At 40.4% G+C, this 26,095-nt stretch overlaps 1 protein-coding gene across 1 annotated transcript in view; it reads right to left on the bottom strand.

Moving 5' to 3' along the window:
- LOC144722633 (uncharacterized) overlaps positions 1–10,820 on the bottom strand; it is a 100,023-nt gene extending 89,203 nt beyond the window's left edge. The window contains exons 1-4 of the mRNA XM_078600889.1: positions 10,651–10,820; positions 9,892–10,206; positions 9,469–9,542; positions 7,827–7,899 (exon numbers count right to left, since the gene is read on the bottom strand). Coding sequence (XP_078457015.1) covers positions 7,827–7,899; positions 9,469–9,542; positions 9,892–10,206; positions 10,651–10,681 — 493 coding nt within the window. The 5' untranslated portion in view covers positions 10,682–10,820. The remainder of the gene's footprint in view (positions 1–7,826; positions 7,900–9,468; positions 9,543–9,891; positions 10,207–10,650) is intronic.
- Between the last annotated feature and the right edge of the window lie 15,275 nt (positions 10,821–26,095).

Raw genomic sequence — 26,095 nt, 5'->3', positions numbered from 1 at the left:
CGTAGAATGGAAATAATAAAATAATAAAATTAAAACATAATAAAATAATTCTCACGACGTTTCGGCCACAACGCAAGCAGCAGGTCTGTCTACTCGACAGACCTGCTCTCCACCTGAGGACGACTGCTTGCGTTGTGGCCGAAACGTCGTGAGAATTATTTTATTATGTTTTATTTTTATTATTTTATTATTTCCATTCTACGTGACTTTACCGAAAGAACCAATAAGATGAATCCCTGCAGTCACGAAAGCTTTAAATCGAAAAATCAAAGTCTTATTCCTGCATTATTGTAGAAAATACACAAATAATAATGAACTATTAAAAACCAAAATACCTGTTGGTTATGCATTATGATTTGTGCCGGGTCAATAATGAGAAATAATTTTATATAATTGTATTAATATACGTAAATATTTGCTGCAAATGATAGCATGATTTGTGCATGATGAATATTTGTTTTGTTTTAATACTTAAATAGTTCAATAATATGCACGTTGTATGGAGTTACATAATAACACAGCAAAAGGGTTACGTAAGATGGGCTGGTTTTCTGAATATATTTCCTTTTATTATTTATTGATGTTAAATTTTAACAACAACTTAGGTAATACGTAAGCCAAAAAACGGACACTGAAAAAATAATTATTAATATTTTTGAGAAATGTAAACCCTGATCTGAATGAGTAATTATAATAACCTACAGTGCTTACGGAATGAAGGCCTCCCACATGCAGTGTCAGCCATGGGGGTTGTTTGACCATACTTCACGATGATGGGTTTGTGAGAATAGGGGCGAGAGACTCACGACTGCCGTTAGCCATAGCCAGGGATTGAACTTGCCACGATTCGCTGCGCAGTGGCGCAGAACGCTGCTCCATCGCCGCTCCACCCACCAAATTATTTATGGACTGGAAATTAAGAAGTGACATGGAATTCTCAAACATTCCATTTGTCATTCTGTTTGCGATCATTATTACTGCGTTACACTTCCACGTCGAAAGAGATACCACAAAAGTCACCGATGAACAGGTATGAGAATCAAAATTACTTTTGAAATCAATATTGAATTTACACACAGCACTTGTGGATTTTATGTGTTTTGCGAATAAAACACTATTACAACGCGCATTCATTTAAAATAAATATGAACATTTACAAAGTACACTTACCTTCAAAATGCAGTCTATGGGAAACAAATGCCTTAGAGGAATTGCAACCGTTATGAGACAATGCCAACGCAACGGCACTCAAAGCGATCTATTCTGGCCAGCAGGTGTCCTCAACCAGCCTCGGTTGAGGGCAAGAGACACCCCACATGCACAGAGAGGATGAGACGGGACACAGACACACGCTGCCCTACTGTATTTTGTCTATAAATAGGAACAATAAGGGCTGGAAGGGCAAGTCACCGCTACGTAAGGGCCCAGTGAGATTGGGAGCTCACGGCCATCGGCAAATGCCATTGCCCAAAGCGGGGCCAATGCGCGCTTCAAATTTATCCACTCGTTTGGTGGGCTTGGTGGATCGTGCAAAGATGCAGCTTTACACGATGCCGCTGTTACTGAACGGGTAACAATGTCCCCACACGAGGCGGTAAGGCACGTCGGTCGTTGGCCAATTTGTGCACGGTCCGCGCGGTAGCTGCTCGTGCACCCTGGGTTATTGCTCCTAACTATTTGGCTTCCTCGCACGCGCACACACAAATCCTTCCGTCGTCGTAACGTCGCTAGGCACGACACGCACGACACGCACGAACGTGCTTCTCGACCCCCAGTGAAAGTACACGAGAATAACAATGTATTCATAGCTTCGTGATTTGTCTATTAAAATGCACGGCGTGGTGGTCGGGTAGTGGTTAGCGCACACTGCGCTCTGAAGGAGGCTATTTGGCTTCGATTGGCGACCGCCGCTAACACAATTGACGGGTGATAATATCTGAACAGCTCATGCCCCCCCCACTCCTTATTCACACACCCATCATCGTGGAGAAGTATGGTCAAACACCTGGCCCCCACGGTTGACATGGCAAGAGAAGGCATTTGGCCTTCATCAAACTAGTGGATTGATAAAAGCCCGTAAATTATTATGACGATTTGGGTCTTATTAATTAGGCTTATATCAAGGGACCCACTCATTAGGAGGTGGTCATTGAATGTTAATACTGCATCGAGAATTTCTAGAGGGGCATGCCCTCCCTCCAAACATCTGTTTGCGTAAAAAACAACGTCTGCAAAGTAGCAGTATTCCCAAACAACAGACAGGCGAACCGTATGATTGTAAATAAAACTAGCGGGAGGTCTCATTAGTTTATTAAAAACAGCGGATTCAATTATCCCAGTGGCCTCGTGTCATGCACGGGGGGGTTAATGGCATTCTTGCGTTTCATAGACACCACGTAATCAATTTTTAAATAATAATTTTGCATAGCTATTCATTATTCAGCCACGTGAAAATTAATAACGAAAATATAACACTCTTGGAATGATGCAGTCAAGAAAATATTTAACAGTGGAAATGGCGCTGAAAACGGCCAGCCATGCTACATGCGCTCTTGTAGTGACACATGCGATCCACAACCCTCGTCTCATAACGATACTTGTTGCGAGACTCGAAAAGTGTTCACCGATAGTGCTGCATCATATGATCCCCCCAAAAAAATCAAGTAAAATATCACCGGACAAAATGTCAAGTAAAATATCACCGGACATACCACTGTTAGTGACCAATCAATAACACATGTATCCACAGTCAAGCTTTAGTCATTTCCAGAATTACTTAATAACTCACCCTCCCAATACATAAATAAAGTATACGGTGCCTGATAAACCATAAATCGTTGCAGCTGAGAATCCTAAAGAACCAGAGGATTCTCTTAACAGCAGATGGGCACGGCTCGTAAAGAATTCCCAACGATATGAAAATAGCAATCGGCTCAAGGCAGTCGTATTGCTAATACAGAGGGGTGCAACTACGAGCAGTGGCAGTGAAACACTAGCCTCGTTTCGACCATGACGTTACTTAAAAATAAAACAGTTTCTTATTTATTTAAATGAAAAATTCACATTGATAGATTTGTCTAGAGGTATCGACGATGAACTTAGGTTCTTTGAAGATATATACGTAAATCTATTTCTTGATTATCCAGGATAATGGGGGGGGGTGGCATGGGTTGCAGATTAACCGTGCTTGAAAAATAAATAAGTAAATAAAATATCTGTATGCGCGTAGCGGCGGTTTCATTAAAAGCTGCTCTTTGTCGAGGGCCGGTGAGTACGTGCCCACGTGACCGCAAACGAGTCTTCGGCAATGTAAAACAAAAGTGAATTGTGTTACGCCACAACGTATTGATTGTTTAATGGGACGTGAGGTCGGAGAATGCGTTGTCTGTGTTTATTGGCTCTTCATGCAAAATGTTTACGCGCCTGCTCGTTTGTGGTCACGTGGACACTGGAGTCACTGGCGAAGGTCGAGGATCAGCTAATAATGAAACCGTCGTGCGAATAAAGTGGTGATATCTTTAAATCCTTTATATTAATTCTAGATTTGAAGCTTTCGTGACTGCAAGGATTCATACTCTTAGTTCTTTCGGTAAAGTCACGTAAGGAAAAAATTTAATAAAAATTAATAAAAATAAAACAATAAAAATCACGACGTTTCGGAGGCAACACAAGCTTCCGTCTTCAGGTGAAGGTACAGATATTTTGCTGTGACGGTTTCACCCGAAGACGGAAGCTTGTGTTGCCCTCGAAACGTCGTGATTTTTATCGTTTTATTTTTATTAATTTTAATTTCATTTTTTACCTACGTGACTTTACCGAAAGAACTAAGAGTATGAACCTTTATATTAAGTTCACTTGCTTGCTTACGCGCTTACGACCGTGCAAATCTTTCGGTCGTTTTTTAACCCACTTCCGGTGATCCAATCGAGCTGACATTTTGCACACAGACTCGTTGTGCGTGACAATTTATTTTCGTGAAAAAAAATTTCCCAAAATTTAACACTTTTTAGGTAATTTTTTTTTTATATTTAATTACCAATTGCTTAATGGTGGCAGGCAATCATCTGACCCATAGGTGGCAGCCATCTCAAGCCAGTGGACGAGAGGACTCTAGCCGCCCGTTTCAAAGACCAATGTGGGCTGGGTTGTGGCCCATCGAACACGCATATAAAAGATTTATAGTGAAAAACTTTGTTTTTACGGGTTAATTTTTTTTCAAGCACGGTTAATCCACAACCCACATAATACTCCCACGTATAAACAGAACTGGACAATGACATTCAAATTGAATTGAATGTTGTTTGCAGAAGCTACGCATGAGGAAAATGGCTGCAGAAACTTCAATACTAAGCCTTTTCCACAGGGCTTAATCATTATATCACATGCTGTCTCTAATCCCATAATCACTATAGGGCCAATAAAATTAGTACCATCTTAATAGGATTCGAATGCAGTTGTCCAATTGACAACCTGGTCCTCGTAATAGGAATGTGGAATATCCACAAAGAGCTCACGAATGACAATGGCGACGAGCACGACTCAATGCTCGCTTGAGCGTGTAGACGTATTGCTCCTTCTCAGTTGTAGTTGTAATTCTATGAACATTTCTGGCACAAAGAAATTAGATTTTCTTAAATGCTCCATCATGTAACGAATGATAGAGTCTGCGTGATGCTGTGATGCATTGTATATGTGGGCAGTATGCACATTAAGTGGTAATGCAACTTACTGACGAGTTTGTCACAGAAATGTGGAATTTCCACCACTAACTCAGGGCTTTGAATTCAGATGAATGGCACCATATGCTTGTATGAGTTTGGGGGCTCAATATATATTTTAACGCATGCATACGTTGCTTAATCATATGCATACTCATCAATATGTATTATGTTGTTGTAGGTTGCATGCGCAACCTATAACAACCTGTTTGGGCATGACGGTCACCCATCCAAGTACTAAGCAGAATCAACCCTTATTGTATTCTAACATGTGACTAGATCGAGCATATTTTCGGTGATTTGGTCTTAGGCGCAGATGCATATTTACTCTATAGAAGACTGTGATCACCCAAAACAGAAGCATGGAACACATAGCAATTAAATGCCCGATTCCCAAATACGAAGGAGGCATCATATAAACATCGATACAGCACTCCGCTTACTCCTGACACAATTACCTGGCTCATGAACCACCTCAATGTAAAACTATAGTCGCCGCTCTACATCAACATCAGCCATAGCAAATAAGTGAATGCAATGAACAAACTCCTCCCTTTGCCCGTGGAGCAAGCCGAACAAGGATGCACATGAAGTCACAATTACAACAACAATTCCAAACCCATCACAATACATTTGTACTCCGCAGCGATGCATTGTAAAACTCAGGTGCAAAACAAGGCAGTCACTGCAATGGAACCCCGCTAACTCGTGCGATGTTTTAGCAGCGGAAACTAATCGGGGCCGCCAAAGCCCCGTGCTAGCGCTGCAGAACATGGAAACTTTGTAAACCACTTGGGCAAGATGGCGACTCCCTCGATCTTTTTTGGCTCCCGCAGTTAAGAAAAATAAATTATTTTCGATTGCAGGCGAAACATCTCGCTTTGTGTCGGATATTTTAAGCTTTTTTTTTTTACAGCTGTCAATAGGTTTACTCCGGAATACAACTATCTGCTTTGCCATGCCACGCTCCTCGCTCTGAGCGGATACATTTGATTACGTGTGGAAGCTAGATTGGGAAAGCAGCATTTTGTATTTGGACTCAACCCTGCAGTATGATCTTTTGTAAATGTGTTGGGGGGGGTCATGCAATAACAAGACACGGTTATTGTTAAACAAATGGAATTATTGGCTTGGCTATACCCATTTAGAAAGGGGCTGTATCTTGAACATCCTCACCCAGCCTCCCCGATGCTCTGGGGGGTGGGGGCAGTGTTTGAACACATTTCAAGCAAAAGCAGTCTAATTACAAATAAGTAATACAGATGTAATTTGTAATTACGTGCGTTCATACTCGATCTGTTATTGTAAGAACATTGTACGTAAGCCTCTTTCGCGGATGGACACATCTGTGTGGTCTGTTGTCTGCAAAAAAAGCAAGTGGTAAGGAGAGCCGATTGCATTTCCGATGAAAACCCAAGCGTGCTTCCCAAACGTAGGCCTCCCAACGATTAAACACCATCAAATATTCATGGAGGTAAAGAGGCTAGCTCAATATTTCAGGGAGACAATAAAAAAAATCCATACGTAGAAATTATTACTTATGTAAATACTGGAAAGTGCAAATGCCAAGACATTTACGATAATGTAATACGCACATAATTGTCCTGAATGATTGGCGGTATAGTATTTTTCTCATCATTCGTATATTCGTTTCGTTGTTTAAAATCGATATATCAAATTAAACATAACTATGCTCAATCAACTGTGTGGCAGGAAAGCTGTGAAACGAAGGTAATTGTTGAATGTGGGAATGTTATATTTCACTGTTCAGTCGTGAGATAAAAATGAACTCTGACTTTAAAAAAGGAACACTAACAGCTGTAATCACAAAACATAATAAAACAATTCTATGAAGTTTTTGTTTAAAGTCAAAACATTGATGGAAATACGTAGTATTTATAATATGTGTTATATTTTTTTATTTAAAGCTTTCGTGACTGCAGGGATTCGTATTCTTGGTTCTTTTGGTAAAGTCATGTAGAAGGGAAATAATAAAATAATAAAAAATATCTAACAAATTTTCTTGCTGTGGATTTCACACCTGATGATGATTGCTTGTGTTGCAGTCGAAACGTCGTGATAATTGTTTATTGTTTTATATTTTTATTATTTACCTTCTACGTGACTTTACCGAAAGAACCAAGAATATAATATGTGGTATATAAAAATATTGTTGCTTATCAGGTGATGTTTGAGTATATATATGTGTTAATGCCTATGATCAAATAAAAGCTGGAAATATTCCCAATCTCATTAGATCTTAGGCGGTAAGCAGACTTGAGCCTGCAGGCTTGACCATGGAAAGACGTGGATAGCCGAGAAGTTTGCTGTAGGTTGTGGGGTTATGTGGTGGCGGGTAGTGGGGCATTGCTGCTAAATTCAGTGTTGTAATGTGCTTCTATGGTCCTCGCCCTCACCATCTGGCACGCAAGAGCATGGTCAGATAGGGTCAATGGAACTCTGCGACCCTCGTTCAGCAGTTGCTTGATGTAGAGGCTGTACATGATCACATTATACATATACACCTCCATTAATTCGACTGCTATGGGATTCAGCAAATGGCTTCCAGCATTCATTAATTATTTTGAGTTTATTTTGGGGGGTTTTCATGAATTACTTCAATGTTCAGTGTCTGCTGCTGTGTCTTGTACAGCCTGCTTTGAGCTCGATGTTTAAATGTGCTTTATAAATGGAATATTTTGTGTTAATATGTGTGTATAACGATTATAATTGGACTGGTGGTATCCGAAATAGACAGCATCTCCTTGTAAGAGAATGCTCACTCTGCTGCCAGTCTGGTGGACGCAACAGTTAACTGGTGATTTTGACAACAAAAAAAAGGGCGAGTTGTTAGTTTGAAAGTTCCTGGTTTATGGCTCGAAGGAAATCGGGGTCTTGTTGTTCCTACAGACATCGCCGCAATTTATGCGCTGACTTTTTTCCTCCCTTCAAGAACCGAGAGAGGGGGACCACGTGTTGCCAAGTTTGAAACGTGCGAATTCATAAGGTGAGTGGGGGGAGGGGTATTTTAATCATCAACATAAATAAACTTTCGTCGACACAAATTATTCATTTATCAGGGACACATCCGCGCTTCAAGCGACTTACCGTTTTTTCTATTCATTTCATTCATGCCCAGTTCTGAATCCATTCCACGGGGAAACCAAAAGGAGTTGTACCTCTGTAATTTACGTAGACAATCAACACACACAGACACAAACACGTTATAAAAATATACTATGCTATCGTGAAGTAACGCGCAATATGTTTTTCAATTTGAAAGCTCCATTACGATAAAGTACATGAAAATGCTTCGTGGTTGCAGAGTGTTATCCAATTCCTTTCTGAATGCGAATGTCGTCTTTGCATCCAGGAGAGTCAACGGACATTTCGGTCAAATGTATGTATGTTGAACTTCTTTGGCACCGTACGTAGCCAACCGTGTTAATCGGAGGTGTTGGATAACTCACTAAATTAGGATAACTCGACGTGAACAAGAGTATATCTACATAAATTATAAACACTGCATCGCTATCTCCGTGTAAATCCAGTGTATGTGAATGCGTATATACATGTACGAGTATCTTCTTGGTTCATTCGGTAAAGTCACGTAGAAGGGAAATAATAATAAAAAATAAAACATAATAAAATAATTCTCACGACGTTTCGGCCACAACGCAAGCAGCCGTCCTCAGGTGAAGAACACGTGACTTTACCGAAAGAACCAAGAAGATGAATCCCTGCAGTCACGAAAGCTTTAAATCTAAATGTACGAGTATATTACAAATGTTCCCATGAACGACATCCTTACGCGATGCAGCCACGAGACCTCTCGCTGAGCCGACACAGATCGTATGCCTCTGCGTTATTCCCCAACGGGAGCATTGGCTGAGTGGCGCGTTTTTTTGGCAACAGGATTCTCCAGCTTGCTTCACCCATCAATTTTTACCAATCGGCAAACAGCAGACTATTTACACTTCAAACACACGGATGGGTTAAGCGTCACACCCTCCACATGTGTGAATGTAAGTGGGTTTGAAAACCTAACCCAATCTCCGAAGCCAAGTTGAAATGTTACATATAGAAAATATAAATTATTTTCAGTTATGCGTATGACACCGTGTTGCATGCTTTACAACGTGTATAATGTAAGAATGTTTAAATGCTTTTAGTTATTGGGCTTGAACAACTAACTTTATAGATATATTTGAATCCAAAGTGACTGAGCAGTAATCGTCATGCTGTTTAGCATTGAACATTGAAACCAATTAAATAATATTTAGTTTCGGATATTAAATTGCTTGTCGTCTCAATAAACACCGCCGTTCATATTAATTTGCATTTAACTGATGGGAAAGTGGGTCAATTTGTCACGAAGGCCTACACAAATGATGTGTTTGCAACACACGATAAAGACATACTAATTATCATAGCCTCTTCTTAAAATCGTAAGTGCTATTTGTAATGATGTGTCTAATGTGAGCAAAATAGAAATTGACATATCACCAACCATCAAATAATTTTATATGCAGTGTCATTTATAGATTCATGCAGTATACCTTACACAATATTACATATCATGTTCGTATCACAAATGCGCATTATACACCACCCTCGACTCGCAAAAAAACCCCATCTCAATAGTGAAAATGTACGAAAAATTTAAACATAAAATTGCCATTAATACTGCACAATTGTCCTGGTCTATGTGTTAATCGTGTGCTTCGCCGAGAAGACGCCCCTTACTTACCCTGCTCCTGTAGCACACGTACATCCCGGTCACGAGCACCAGCACAACGACCGCGGCCGCGGACCCAGCAATAACTTTGTTTTTCCATTCGCACGATCGCAACAGGTGACCAAACACAAAGCAAAATGTAACGCTTGAGTATTATTATTATTATAAGAGCACATCGCCGATTTATTATAATTTTGAACGGATGTGAAATGAGCTCGCGAAATAAAATGAACAAAAAAAAACACCTGCGAAAAAATGTAAGCTTATTTTTGAAAATTAAATCATGCTCCTATTTCCAAACACCATTAACCCGCTTTGGACATTCGAACAGTGATTATCATCCCACAATCAAGGCCTCCCTTTAAACGACGTTTCGAAACGGTACCACGACACTTCACAGTGCTTGTGTTTTTTTAGGCGACAGACATTGCTCACCGTGCGTTTTCGGCAGAGACGACGCTGCGATCGTCGCCGTTCTGATGATCGCGATAGTCGTTGGACAATTGATCGTTGACGTTGAGATCGAAGACGCGGCGGTGGTGGACGTGGTGGTGGTGGCGATGGCGGACGCGTTGCCACTTAAATTCGTCGCGTTTTGCGTCGCGCTCAGAGTGCGGATCGCTGTCGGGATCGAACTCGGCGCAGCTTTCGAAGACGACGTTTGTGTTGTCGTCTCATTGAGCTCGACGCTGATGCCCGCGGTGTCATTCGCCTTGGCGGCTGAGGCTGAGACAGCGGCGAACTGCACAACTGCAATGACAACGAAACAAAAAGCAGAATGAGAGGCAAGCCTTAAAACTTGTTTTCGTCTCGTATTAGCTTCGCGCACTGGGCTTTAACTTAGAAACAATCTCGCCGATAGAGCTGGCTCTTTGGCATTCGAACAAATGTGGTGCAGGATTGCCCTTTAACATGTCATTCTCACGCGAGAGTGTGACAGAAACATTTAGCACTTCCTACAGCCTCAGAGAGCAATTCTTAACAAAACAGCCCAGCATCGTTATTCTTTGTTGCTTGCTTTAAGTTAACTTGTGGAAGATGCACCGAGATGCCCACCAAAGTGTTTTTTTTCTATTTACCGGTGAGCTGCACTCAAGCAAACCATTACATTTTGAGCATTTCCTTTCGCACGCGACGATTTCCAGCGGCGAATTTTATGTTTGAACGCAACACGGAGAACGGTACAGCACTTACTGCAGATGAAGAGAAGGTGCGTCCAAGCCATACTGAGTGGAAAGTGTTGACAACGTTGATTCGGTGTGTTTCCGAACGCTTGAGGAACAGTGATAGAGACGCAGCCACGGGGAGTAACTTGGCTCCCACTGACTATATCCGAAGAAGGCAGTCGAACTGGGCCCCAAGCTCTCCTTATCTCACTGTGCAGGTTTTCCTTTAAACTTTCAAAAACGGCCAATCGCTGCCCACACCACACTGCCCCCGCCCTCGGCCCCTTATAAAATGATTGTGGTGCCAGAAATGAACGCATGACGAAATTTTAATGTTGGGAGAAAAAAAAATTAAGCTTAGAAAGTTACATTTGGGAACGTGCATGGAGTGGTCATTTTTTTGTACGTGCATGGAGCGGTAATTTTTTTTTTATATGGTCACAAGGATCGCGTGAAAGTTCGTATGTGCTTTCGTGAAATGTAAAAAATCGGCACTGATATTCCCATTCATTGAGCTGTCGAGGGTATCGTTGTGAACGGTATTTTTAATTTATTGTCGAGGCATTGCGAACCACCTGTTAGATACATTGCAGATGTATGTATTCGATTGTATAAAGCAGCCATATTGTAAACATTTATTGTGAATCAGTTTGACATAAAAAAAAAAACGAAATTGCGAAGTTTTTTTTAACTCCTCTGACCTGTACTTTATTGTAATATTGTTTATTTTATATTATTTTGCATCATATCGCAGGGTATTCACAAAGTACTCATGTTATAGGTCGCTTTACTGTGGTTTGTTGAAAAATAATTCAAATGAAGCAATTTTCTGCCAAAAAATGTTCAATAGTTATTTGTGTCATCTGAAGTTACGTCTCCAAATTGAACACATTCGTCTATCATAATAGCTGACGTTTCAGACAATGTCCCTTTTTGACAGTACATCGAGAGGAAGGGCCATTGTATATATATTATATATATTTTTCAGGCAGTGTTGTTGACTAATGTGTTGTTATTTGTGCTTGGGCACCACTGTCGCTGGAGTATCGCCAAAATAATTTGTTCAAATTTAAACAAAATCCGTGGAACTAAACGCCGAGGTAGATTTTGTTCGTTTGACAGAAATAATTTAATAAATAGTAAATGTGCATCAGGTGGGGGGTGTTGGTGCAGTGCTTAGCGTACTGCGTACGTTAGGAACCGAGCGAGACAAATTATATCCCTGGCCACTGCTACCGTCAGTCACGAGGGATATCTGAACTGGTCCGTAACAACCGAAATATGGTCAAACAACCCCCGTGGGTCAGGCCATGGAGGGGGCCTTCATCCAGCAGTGGATTCACAAAGAGCTTTATTAAACCTTCTTCTTGGTTCTTTCGGTAAAGTCACGTAGAAGGGAAGTAATAAAATAATAAAATAAAACATAATAAAATAAAATAATTCTCACGACGTTTCGGCTACAACGCAAGCAGCCGTCTTCAGGTGAAGAATGAGACACTGCCAAGCTAGGAGCTTATATATAAGCTGGGTTGGAGGTGGAAGAAGAGCGCCTTTACCGAAAGAACCAAGAAGATGAATCCCTGCAGTCACGAAAGCTTTAAATCGAAGCTTTATAAAATACATGCTTTTGTGGGACTATTAAAAACACATTTTGGAATATATATTTTTTTATAATTGTGCCAATTAAGTAATAATAATGCAATTTATAACAAGCACAATATTTCACAGATATAAATGACCGTGACTCTGAGATTCTGTACTTTAATGTCAAATTGGTCTGCAAAATAAATGTTTTATGTACAACAGCAACCAGGCGCGGGCATGTACCCACAAGCGGTCATCGTTTATCTGGTCAAGTTGGGCTGTTGGACGCAAAATGAATGAGAGTACAACGGCGTTAATATATGCCACGTAAATAAATTACATTGATGTCAAGAAACCATGGAATGTGCTTGAGATAGATATTATGGTCTAACCTGATGAATGCTCCACTTGTACACACACAAACTATTGTTTGCAGTATTTTATTCATGCCTTGAAACATAAGCATGCAAACACAGCAGCTGTCAACAGCCATATATTGCTTTGTTACAACATTTTATTTAGTACACATTTTTATATACGTTTTTCTTAGATCAAAGGCAATCTGTGAAAAATAGTATGTACCATATTAGTACATGTATGATGATTGTAAATAATTATAATGATATTAATGGTGGAAGTTTTGTGATCTCTGTGCAAACAAACGGTATTCATATCTTTCTATGAAATGACAGCTAATATGGTTCACAAATCAAAAGTAACACATACAAATCATCTGTAAAGTTGACATCACTTAAACCAACTCGCGCAACGCGTATAGACTAAAAATAAACATGCATAGCAATATTACTTTTATTACGACAGTGGAATAAACAAACTTGTCACTTGAAACAAAATAAGATCAATACACCTAAATATAACAAAACCATTGTACAGGCACGTATGAGCAAAGTGAAGTAATTGATCATTTCCCAGCAATGCGATGTGCAGATTCACAAGCTCCATGGTTTGCCTGAAAACCTCACAGCCAGAGCCCAATGTTCCTTCGACCCCATAAATCCCGACCCCGTCCACTCATTTCTCTCCTTGTATCGTGTTTCACCGAACATTTTCCAGCGGCAACAATGAAAACGTACAACGCCACCTTCCACAAATCCAAAAAGTCTGTTGTTTGTCGGTCCACACTCCGTATCGGCCGCGTTGTTTGACTGCTGATGCAGGAGCTGCGCAGTGTTTTGCGAAAGCAACTTGAATTCAGAGTTCTTGGGCTCAGAATACAAACATTCCGTGGACATTCAACTCAAGTATCATCACCCTGTGTCCCTTCCATCAGCTCGTGAGTGGCGACGATGGGGCTGAACACACTTCCGCTATGTTTCTAGTTCTGTATTCAGTACTCCTGCTTTCGTTCAGTTCCAACCCCGGTGTTTATTCAATCAATTTCGATCGTTTTAACTTAAAATACAACAATTAGAACATAATGCGTCCGACAATTACGAATCCATCCTGCATTACTCTGCCTCCCCAGGGTAGCCATCAATTCAAAGGAGGGGTACACGTCAGGAGACACGTTTATTTCATGTAATGTCTGAGTTTTCCAAATTCACGCGTAACTTGCTTGTGTTGATGATTCACCGGTAATGTTACGCACACAACGCATTTTCTAATGCAGATGTGTGCTTATTGAATCGGTGCATCATTACGGGACACATTGTACATGATTGCACGTAAAGAATATCCAGAATGTTGGAAATAATGTCTTCTACTTATATATAATTGTTTATGTATATAATGTGCATTACCTCACTGGATTATGTAGTATATCCTGCATTGCGCAGTTAATATTGATAATTGCATACAAATGCACATTTTGCATAAACCATGCAAGGGGTGGTAACTATTGCAAATAATGCATAAATACGTAAATTTTTTGAACGTTTACAAATTCACCCTCTTGGGTTTTTCGGTAAAGTCACGTAGAAGGGAAGTAATAAAATAATAAAAATAAAACATAATAAAATGAAACAATTCTCACGACGTTTCGGCCACAACGCAAGCAGCCGTCCTCAATAAAGTACCAAATGACAGTTTGCAAATGTTTGATTGATATTGATTGACTTTTAAATGCTTGTATAGACACTCATTCTACATAGTGTTATCAATATCAGAAATGCATTTACACCGATTGCATTGTCCAATATATTACACGCTGATCAGATGATGCACAACTACGCCTTACAATAAATCACGACTAAGGAGCAGTCGGTTTGCGGCACTTCGCGATGAACCTCGCGGCCCGAGTTCGAATCCAGGCCACAGCTAGCATCAGTGGCGAGGGATATCTGACCTGGCCTTGGGCTCCCACCTTCACAAACCTGCAATGTCAATCATGGGGGAAATATGAATCGAGTATAATTTTAGTCTGGCAGGCTATCGGCCATTCCGAAACTTATGTCAACCATTTCGATTTAAAGCTTTCGTGACTGCAGGGATTCTTCTTCTTGGTTCTTTCGGTAAAGTCACGTAGAAGGGAAATAATAAAATAATAGAAATAAAACATGATACAATAATATAATATAATAGCTTATTATAATATAATGAAATAATATATTTATTAAAATAATATTTTATTATATTATTATATTATATTATTCTTTTATTATGTTGTATTGTTATTATTTCCCTTCTACGTGACTTTACCGAAAGAACCAAGAAGATTATGTCAACCAGCCGTGTGTTTATTTTGAAGGTCTCAGCCTTTCTGGGGCTGATCAGAAGCGTCACGCTCGCTAGCCACGTGCTGCTTGCTGGCTTTGTGCTACACGCATTGTCGGACGCGCTCCCTCAACAAATGACGAGGCCCTGTCAGCACAAAAACAACTAGACGATGTTTTATAACGATTTATGACCCGGAATACCCCGCAACAGCACAATAAATTTCGATTTAAAGCTTTCGTGACTGCAGGGATTCATCTTCTTGGTTCTTTCGGTAAAGTCACGTAGAAGGGAAATAATAAAATAATAAAAATAAAACATAAAAAAATACAAATGTAAATAAAATATTAATCTGTTCGATTTAAAGCTGCTTTCGTGACTGCAGGGATTCATCTTCTTGGTTCTTTCGGTAAAGTCACGTAGAAGGGAAATAATAAAATAAAAAAATAAAACATAATCAAATACAATTCTCACGACGTTTCGGCGAAGCAACCGTCCTCAGAGGACGTATCTGATGATTGCTTGCGTTGTGGCCGAGACGTCGTGAGAATTGTATTTTATTATGTTTTATTTTTTATAATTTTATTATTTCCCTTCTACGTGACTTTACCGAAAGAACCAAAAAGATGAAGCACAATAAATGTTTAACCATTTCAAGCAGAATGGAGTGGGGGAGCCTTCAACCACCAGACTATTTACACATGGCCGCATGCTCGCATGTTGCGGCAGTCCTTCTTCCGGATTAATTGAATGTTAGATGTGGGAAAATGTCAAATCTGGAAACATTGTCATGGTGTCAATTAGGATTGCTTTTGGCGACTTTATGAAGGGCTGTAATATATGACTGTACTCTTAATGAACACCAATCCTGTACGGGGAGGATTTCCACAAAACTCACACTTAACTTTTAATTGAGCAATGTTTGAAAGAACGTAATCAACCAGGTAAAGTGTTAACTGTTGTGTTAACCGACTCTCTGTGTTGAATTGCATTACATATATATTTTTTTCCGCCTGAGGACGGCCGCTTGTGTTGCGATCAAAACGTCGTGATATTTTGTTCTACCTACGTGACTTTACCGAAAGAACCATAGAGTATGGATTCCTGCAGTCACGAAAGCTTCAAATCAAGATTTCACCTGGTTTGTTTTCTCAAACTTCCTATTTCTCTCTCTAAATTTGACCAGGTTCATCAATAGGTCCAATTTCTCTCCTCCGGCCGCTAAATTTGACCAGGTTCATCAATAGGTCCAATTTCTCTCCTCTGGCCGCTAAATTTGACCAGGTTCATCAATAGGTCCAATTTCTCTCCTCTGGCCGCTAAATTTGACCAGGTTCATCAATAGGTCCAATTTCTCTCCTCTGGCCGCTAAATTTGATCAGGTTCATCAATAGGTCAAATTTCTCTCCTTCGGCCGCTCTCATTGACATGCTAATTTCTTTGCCCCACCCCTCTCTTTCTATATAATGCCACGAGACAGAATCGTTGAGTCTCTGTGTGTCTCTGTGTGTGTTTCTCTCTCTGCTTGTGTGTCTCTCTATGTATCTCCGTGTCTGTGTTTGTCTCTCTCAAATTTAGCATTCTTTGGAAGAACGTAATCAACCAGGTAGGGTGTTGACTGTTGTGTTAGCCGACTCTCTGTGTTGCATTGCATTACATTTCTAAGTTTACAAGGTTTGTTTTTATCTTTCATTCATACCTGATGACGGTTGCTTGTGTTGCAATCGAAACGTCGTATTATATGATTTATTTTATTTTATTTCTACGTGACTTTACCGAAAGAACCAAAGAGTAATTCCCGCAGTCACGAAATCTTCTAATCAAGTTTGAATCAATCCCGCAGTAACATGACACTTGTAGCGAAATTACACGGACACTTTCATCATATATTTTTGGGTCGGAACGCGTAAAAATGCCAATGTGTGTCATACACTGCCCTCTGCCCGACACAGGCTAACAAATAGAGTTGCCACGTGAACAAACGTGGCGATTTAGTATTGCTTCAGCACACAGGTGTGATGGAGAGCAATACACACACAGATTTACCCATTGTCTAATCAGGCGATTATTCGGCTATGTCGGGTGGTGGAGGGGTGTATGACACATATGGGCATTTTACCCTCGCGGCGATTTGATTCCAAAAATCTATTATGAATCGTAACGTTGCTCGCGTAAGCCTGCGCGTTAACATGTACACTTCCGTTTGGAAAGTAAGGCAACATTATAACTTGGACCACATATAAGCTATATCGATGCTTGATTTATAAATAATATTACCATTTTGCGCAATTATACAAATAGACTATTGTCCACAACGGAAATATTTACGCCCCATAGCACGAGAAGATAAGTAGCCGTACAGATAGGCACTTCAGTTACTTCACAAGCATCTGACATTCAGTTTACTGACGTAGAGTCGTACCTTCGGTTCAAGCACAACAACAGAAACAAACTGTGCACGCCAATCCAGCAGACGCGCATCCGTGAAGCCTCAAAGAACTAATCAATAATGCCTCCATCCTCCACCTTCTCCCCCCCTTAAAAGTAAAACTGACTCCGTATTTGCACGTGCATTATGCTGTCGAATATTGAGGCTCTACAACTGTGAACACTGGGTGCCGTTCGTGGAAACTTGAGTGCGTGCCAAATTGCCGCTGCCGTTTTTGAAACCACCACAGAGCGCTTTTAATAACTCGAGAACAAAAAAACACAATTGGCAGATTACAAAAACCAAAGTGAACCCACATTCTCATAAGGTCATGCGTCTATGCGAGCGTCAACTGTCATGTGGCATCGGCAACCAACTCTCCAACTGTCGGGGGAAGATGTCATTTTGTGAGTGACAGTGGCACGCCGCATGTGTCTCCCCATTGCTGCTGTTGGCAGGTATGCACCATTGGCCATGCATGCACTTTTCACAATTCTTTTTTTGACAGTCCAGATGTTAAGAAAAATTGCCAACGATGTGCATGTTTGTGTATCGCACTCGGCATGCTCAGCTTATTAGTTTTTTTTGTGCGTATGTGCAGATGCTAAACAAAGGGGTTAATGCTTGCAATGCGAAGCTGCCATAAACTACGTGAGCTAAAGTGAGTATAATAATAATGATGATGACAAAGATCCCGCGTATTGCCTTGCATAAGATGTTGGGGCTGTCAGCGAGCACCTAGTAAGGTTGGACGGTGCAAGAGGGACGGTGTGGCTAGCACCACGCTCGACCGCCTTTGTCTCCCTGGTGCTGATTGCTTTACACACTGCAGCAGGTACTTACATAACGCTGAGTCAACCTTGAGAAGGACTGAAACTGGTTCCTGATTTTTATCGCCACTGATGCTCGTCATGGCCAAGAATTCAACTGAGAACACTGGATCAGTACGTAGGGCAGTGATCATACCACCACTGCTCATCCACTCTGGTTAAGATCTACCTATGTGTAGGCGACTGGGATTAATATACATCATCCATCTACGGTGTCCATGTCAGCCCTGATCACCCAGAATATGGCTCTCCCAATATGAATGACAATGAGTAGAGATGAGGCACATTTGGAGTGTGTTTGTAGCTTCTGGGAACATCATTCTATGCTATTTTTTCATGCATTTACATTCAATAGAAGAGATGGAAATTTTTGGCATATTATGACATGAATATGATACAAAATAAAAATTGAAATGTTATTTTTTGTAAATTATTGAATGCGCTTCATGGATCTAGCCTCTAACCCTATATAATCGTGTGTCTCTAATAGCTCTATCTACTCACTACACTAATTTTGCTGTAGCAGTTCCACCTGAAGACAGAAGCTTGTGTTGCCTCCGAAACGTCGTGATTCAATTTAGTTGTTTTCATTTTTATTTTATTTTCACCCACGTGACTTTACCGAAAAAAACAAAGATTATGGATCCTTGCAGTCACAAAAACTTCAAATCTAGAATGGATTTAGCACATTTTAATTATCGGCAGAAGTGTGCGCACTCGTGACCTTCAAGACAATGCTTCTGGTCGTCAAGACGTTCCATAATGTTAACTGGCATGTTGTAAATGTGCCACCTGGGTGGAGATGCGGTCATCGTAGTTTCTTCAACATTTGAAAGTGAAATCTTTTTACATCGATAAATGTTTCCGCAATCCCTGTCTGCACCTCCGTCTGTATGGTCATGCCCGACCGCGTGACGGGTTCAGCATTTGCCTGTACAAGATAATTCAAGAATGCGAAGGGAGATATTTCCATGGTGAAAATTAACTTTGCTGAAACAAACTGCGAAGGTTTATTTTTGTATGCACTGCTGATGATTGTGAGCGGAAAATCATGTTTTCCGCATGCAGCATTAATTACACGTAATATAAATAGCACGTGCCATTAACTTTTTGTGTCGAGATGGATACAGTCATTCAAACTCTCATAAACCAAGACCCAAACAAAGACAATATTTAGAAATAATAATAAAATAGCAATTTTCAACAATGGAACAGCCACACCAAGTCACATTGAAAAGGTTCCAATGTACAGATTAATCGCGCAGTCAGACAAGGTGACACGCTTTCACCAAAGCTATTCACAGCGACAATCCAGGACACTTTCTGAAAACTGGGAATGGAAAAACAAAGCCATGAATGTTCATGGAGAAAACATGCACCACCTCGGATTTTCTGACGACACGGTCATTTGAATGAACTGCAACAAAAATTCTCTAAGTTGTTCATCAAGAAGGATGCAAAGTTGGGCTCGGGATAATGTACAAGAAGTTGGCATAGTGATTGGAAATATCTGTCAGAGGGACACAATTGAAAAACAGAGCAGAATATGCATACCTAGGACTGTTATTGAAGGCGAACTGGAATCAAATTGATGAAATAATGATTCGGACATGAGTGGGTTGGAGTACTCCAAGGAAAACTGAACCTTTCTAGATTTGAAGCTTTCGTGACTGCAAGGATTCACACTCTTAGGTTTTTTCGGTAAAGTCACGTAGGTAAGACGGAGGCTTGTGTTGCCTCCGAAACGTCGTGATTTTAATTGTATTTTTATTTTACTTTTATTAATTTGAATTTTTTTACCTACGTGACTTTACCGAAAAAACCTAAGAGTATGAAAACTGAACCTGATCATGAAAGGCAACATAACAAATCCGCCGTGACAAATGGATGATAAACATGGACGCTGATGAAGAAAATCGAACAAAAAAAACCTGACAAGTGAGCAAAGAAGCATGAAGGAACAACATTGGAAGACAGAAAAGTGAACACATGGATGAGAGAATATACCCAGGTAAAATACATATTGTTTACTGTTTATCCAAGTTAGTGGGGCTTGAGCAGGACATGTCACTACAAAGGATAATGAACAAGGGCAATGATGGAGTGGCAGCTACAACTACTATGGATAAACTATTTTTTATTTTAGCATGTAAGGCCCACTGAGTTATACAGCTCTTAGGTTTTATCGGTAAAGTCACGTAGGTAAAACATTTAAATAAAAATTAATAAAAGAAAAATAAAAAGAAAAGAAAAATCACGACCTTTCGGAGGCAACACCAGCTTCCGTCTTTATTTTACTTTTTAATTACATTTTTTTACCTACGTGACTTTACCGAAAAAACCTAAGAATATGAATCCTTGCAGTCACGAAAGCTTCCAATCTAGAATTATACAGCTATTTTTCAGAAGCGGCCTGGCCACAAATGATAACTCAACGAAGTGGCTTATCATGTGTAAATGTATAGCAGCCAAGAACTCTAAACGCATGTTTCTAAATGAGGGGGGGGGGGGGGCGAGGAATCCACGTGACCACAGGGAGAACATTCAAACTCCAAATATACAGCAGCAGGCATCAGGATCGGGATCGAACCCACGACCTCCTGTATACCAGGCGAGGTAGTTAACATATCGACAGAGAGGACGTCCAACACGAAAATGGAGCAATGCAATGAGCCCGTGTGCAGGTGCTTAGTCCATCGTTACATCGCAGAAATGTGACAGATGGTTACGGCTTTGGCAGGCCTTCGTTCAGCAGTGGAATGATTATATGGCTGATGATGTTAAATCAACATAAGGACATTTCATGTGCTCGTATGCATCGTTTAGCAATTTCGAATTAGAAGATGAATAAATTACCGAAAAAAACAAAGAGTATGAATAAATTACTTCTCCACTTATGCAGATTACAAAAAAAAACTTCTTATTCACTAGGCTATAAAGGTATTTATATGAAAGTAATAAAATGTAAATATTTGTCATGGTGTCCAGTAGAATGCACTTTCGATGGGGGTATCATTTAATTTTTTTTTCTATGGAATTTTCAAACTCTTTTGATTTCAATAAATCACACACACAGTATTCAAGCATAACGGAGAATTGAAAATCCAATTATATAATTTCAATTATCAATCATTAACATATCTTACGTAGATTGTAAGCTCTTAATTGAATATATGAAGTTTTAAATTTACGCAGATACGACGAAAAATATATTTGAGAATATTAGATAGAAAAAAATACTACTCAAAGATCATTGAGTATTGAAGCCTCGGCTACGTAAATGTATTAATCATCCAAAAGAATAACAAAATACGCTTTGATGCAAATATTTCAGAGACTAAAACAACTTTGGCTATAAAAAAGAATGCCTGATTTTTTTTCAAAAGCAAATATAGGCTTGAATGTTATACTTATTTCAGATCGTTGTTTGGTGAAAATTGCACGAGAAAGCCAACAGCAAAATGCATTCATGTATCTAATTTTCAAATCTTAACATTTTGTTACAATCTTATACTGCACAAATACTTAGCGCATCGCAATATGTAGAGTATATTATCGCTAATGAATACTAACTTTCACTATGTTATTTTAAACATTACTAAGAAGGGGTCTAACTGTTGTAAGAGCAAATACAAAAAAAAACTCTCAAATCTGACCAATGAATTTTTTCTTATATATTTTTTTATCAACCATAATATATAATAACCAGAATAAAAAAGAATACACTTCTACAACACACCTACTGTCCATTTATCCATGGACAGTAGGGTTGGTAATGAAATATATCTCTGGTTTTTACACACTTTGAATATCTCATTTGTTTAGTCCACCCAAAAATCATCTATAGTTATGACAACAAAGACAAAGATACCCCATATAGCCTTAACAAACAGCTGGGGCAAGTGCTGTTAGCGTGCACCTTGATATATACACACGCGCGCACACGTGTGTACTGTCACACGCAGGCGCACACTTCACATAGATTTGTCACTAAAACAATTAGTCGCCACATGTGGTGCGCCGTTTTTTTTCCGAGCCCATTTGTAGCCAGCAAGCAGCGCGCGTGTGGTCGGTGCGGAGAGTGCTTCTTCGTCCGTTAAACCGAACCCGTGAAAAACACACACACACAAACCGGCCAGGATCGAGGGGTGTGAAAGGGCAGCCCGCCCGCGCGCCTGCCCGCCCGCCGGCCCGACGGCACCGTGCCACCTTTAGCTGCCAAAACAATGCCGATTTATTTGTAGCTTGGCATTTGGCAGCTGTCTCGCTACGGTTAGACCACCGTTTTTTTTTCTTTCACGACAGCGTGGGAGTTCTGGATTCGGGCCCGGATAACTCCCGCACGGGCCAGGAGTTCTCTGAGAGCCGGATTTTGAATTTTCGTAAGAAACTGCAGAGATCTTCTTGGTTCTTTCGTTAAAGTCACGTAAGCAGCCGTCCTGAGGACGGCTGCTTGCGTTGTGGCCGAAACGTCGTGAGAATTATTTTATTATGTTTTATTTGTATTATTTTATTACTTCCCTTCTACGTGACTTTACCGAAAGAACCAAGAAGATGAATCCCTGCAGTCACGAAAGCTTTAAATCGAAAGTTAAACTGCAGAGATGTTTTTTTTCTTCCGTGAAACTCAAATAGCAGGCAATGCTTTCCCGCAAACCAAGGGCCTGATTGAGTGCGTGTCATTGTTATGCACGGCATCATTAAGCAAAGGAGATAATTGCCGCTCGGACCTTTGCAAGCACCTAGACTTTGAACAATAGTGCCTTAGGTCTTACGACTGTTTAAATATAGACAGATGCTTTCAAAATCCAGCATGGGGCCGAATATATGTATTGTGAGGTAATGCGTGTACACACTCGTGTAAGAGTCAATATAGGGCATTTGTTTTAAGGCGTTTTATATCCTTGGGTTTTTTCGGTAAAGTCACGTAGGTGACTTTGATACAGCTATCGTGCTGTGACGGTTCCACCTGAAGACGGAAGCTTGTGTTGCCCCCGAAACGTCGTGATTTTTATTTTATTTTTATTTTACTTTTATTAATTTTATTTTTTTTACCTACGTGACTTTACCGAAAAAACCTAAGAATATGAATCCTTGCAGTCACGAAAGCTTCAAATCTAGCGTTTTATATCGGCATGAATTAAAACCGACAGTTTATTATGAATTCAGTTGCATTCTGTTTGCGTAGGTGGAACAGTGGAGCAGTGGTTTGTGCGATGCGCTACGATCCCGGGTTTTCTGAATTTGATTCCCGGCTCTGGCAAACATGAGGGGAGAACGATTTCTGAACTAGTCCTGGACCCCCCCCCCCCCCCACCGTCACCAATCCACACACACCAGCGTGGTGAAGTATGGCTTAGTAACCTCCGTGACCTTCATTCAGCAGTGGATTGACAAAGTGACTGCACATTATGTATTTATTTCAGTTATAGCTTACCCAACATGATTCGAAATTCACACCACACTCTTCAAAAAACAAACATTTATACAGTCACGACCATGCTTGAAATATGTGCACACCGCTGATAGGATTATCTGATATTTGCAGAAAGAGAATCGTTGCCATTCTATACACTGAACAGGGAGAAGTATAATTCTCACAACGCCGAACATACAGGCTGCACAACACTCCTTTCTCGTCCATCCACAATGCCCTTTACATCGTAATTGAGAGTACAAATATGCCGCATGAGCATACGCAGACAAAATAATTTTCTGTCGATGAGTAACAGGTTTTAAAACTATAAACATTGCTTCACTTAAAGTTGAGGATCAAAAAGATGATTCGTCTCAATTCCCGTTGGATTTTTTTAAAGGATTGAAATATGAAATAACCCAGGGGGAGAATGACTGTTTGATTTTATCTACCCAAACTGGGGTCAAACACACATCCACGAGTCGTTTATTATATGTATCTGATAAAGATCATATTTGTAACAACAAAAAAATCAAGGTGAATTTTATATTTTTACAAAATGTTTTGCTAAAAACGTGAAACAATAATTCACTGTTGTAACAAAATAATATTTTGTTCCTGGGTAGTAAGTGTTATTTTCCAATTGCGTATGCCTCAAAAGTATAGAAAGTGGCTATTATTCCCCACAAACTTTGCTTTTGTGAGCAGGACACAAAAGCAAAGTTAATAATAAACACCATTAATAACACTGTGTAACAATTTATGTTTGTTCCTGGGTAGTAAATGTTATTTCCTAATTGCTTACGCCTCAAAAGTATAGAAGTGGCTATTATGCACCACAATCTTTGCATTTGTGACCAGGAAAGGGATTTTTTGAAATTTGCCTATTTTCAATGAGAAAACGTGTGCATTTGTGCCATTCCTTCACATAAAGCCATGGTGACAGAAGCAACGTTTGTAGGGAATAATAGACATTTTCTATACTTCTGCGGCATAAGCAATTAGAAAATAACACTTACTACCCAGCAACAAAAATCGTGTTATATAGTAATCATAAACACGCGCTCGACACACCATGTTAACAACCGAATGTTTTTTTTAACCTGGTGAAACCAATGCACATCAAGCTGTTATTACACATTACTCTGCAAATGCATACACATACTCGATATAAATAGTCACTGCGTGTGCTGTTAGTGAGCACCTATCGAGGCCTGCATGGTCCCGAGGGAGTCACGTGTCCAGAACCACGCCCAGATGTCGTTAGTTCCCCGATGCTGCGTCCTGACATGCTGCACCGGGTGCTCGTTTGAGCTTCAGTCAAGGCTCAGTCAACCAAGCTGAAGCCCGTATCACTCGCCACTGATGGTAGCTGTGGCCAGGAATCAAACTCACGTTGCCGGGTTCGTAGCGCAGTTGCGCTAACCACTGCACCACTGCTCACACACAAACACAAACCGTCTCAAATGTATCTCTTAGTCTTTGGTGCTTTCGGTAAAGTCACGTAGGTATAAAATAAGAGGATGGATTCGTGCAGTTACACGAAAGCATCAAATCAAGATTGTATCTCTTAGGTGAGTGATTCTTAACCTGGGGTGCACGCATCCCCTGGAGGTGCGAGATGCCCTTTCTAGGGGTTCGAGACGTGGCCAGAATTTTTTAGAAGGTAAATCATCGAAACACAAACTAAGCACTGGCATGTAAGTACAACTACTTTATTATTTCCCTTCTACGTGACTTTACCGAACGAACCAAGAAGATGAATCCCTGCAGTCACGAAAGCTTTAAATCGAAAAATACAACTACTTTGTTTCATTAAACCCTCTATGTATTGATTAACATTATAGATCGTTTTCCCGATTGAGAACCAAAGGGGTGCAAGGCTGCAGTCAAGGTTAAGAACCACCGCCTTAGGCTGGACAAAGAGGCCAGCATCACACTCAAGTTGGTAGCACATCGTATGCTATTCTTCATACTGACACACTGCATCGCGACTCATTTAAGACTGAGTCGACCTAGGAGAGGACCCAATCAGGTTCAGAAACCGAATACCAACGGTGCCACGGTGACTAGGAGATGTTAACTACCTCGCCTGGTCTACAGGAGGTCGTGGGTTCGATCCCGACCCTGACGCCTGCTGCTGTATATTTGGAGTTTGCGTGTCTCTCTCATCATCATCATCACGATGGCTAGGAGATGTTAACTACCTCGCCTGGTATACAGGAGGGTCGTGGGTTCGATCCCGACCCTGACGCCTGCTGCTGTATATTTGAAGTGTACATGTCTCTCTCCCCGTAGTCGCAGTGGATTTGTCTCCAGGTTTTCCGTTTTTTCCCTTCACATTTGAAATCCACGTGCGTTTAGAGTACTGTATTTGGCTGCGATACATTCGTGATAAGCCATCATTTGTGGCCAGGTCGCTTCTGAAAAAGAGCTATATAGCTCAATGGGCCTTACCTGGTAAAATACAAATAAAAAGTTCCACTTGGGTAGACCTGGAATGGAACCTGCAGTAGTAAAGTCTGTGAACTACCACTCCGGC

Source organism: Lampetra planeri, chromosome 15, assembly GCF_965212315.1.
Source record: "Lampetra planeri chromosome 15, kcLamPlan1.2.h2, whole genome shotgun sequence".
NCBI lineage: Eukaryota > Metazoa > Chordata > Hyperoartia > Petromyzontiformes > Petromyzontidae > Lampetra > Lampetra planeri.
Note: the sequence above shows the minus strand (reverse complement) of the source record. Positions and strands in the feature narration are given on the sequence as shown.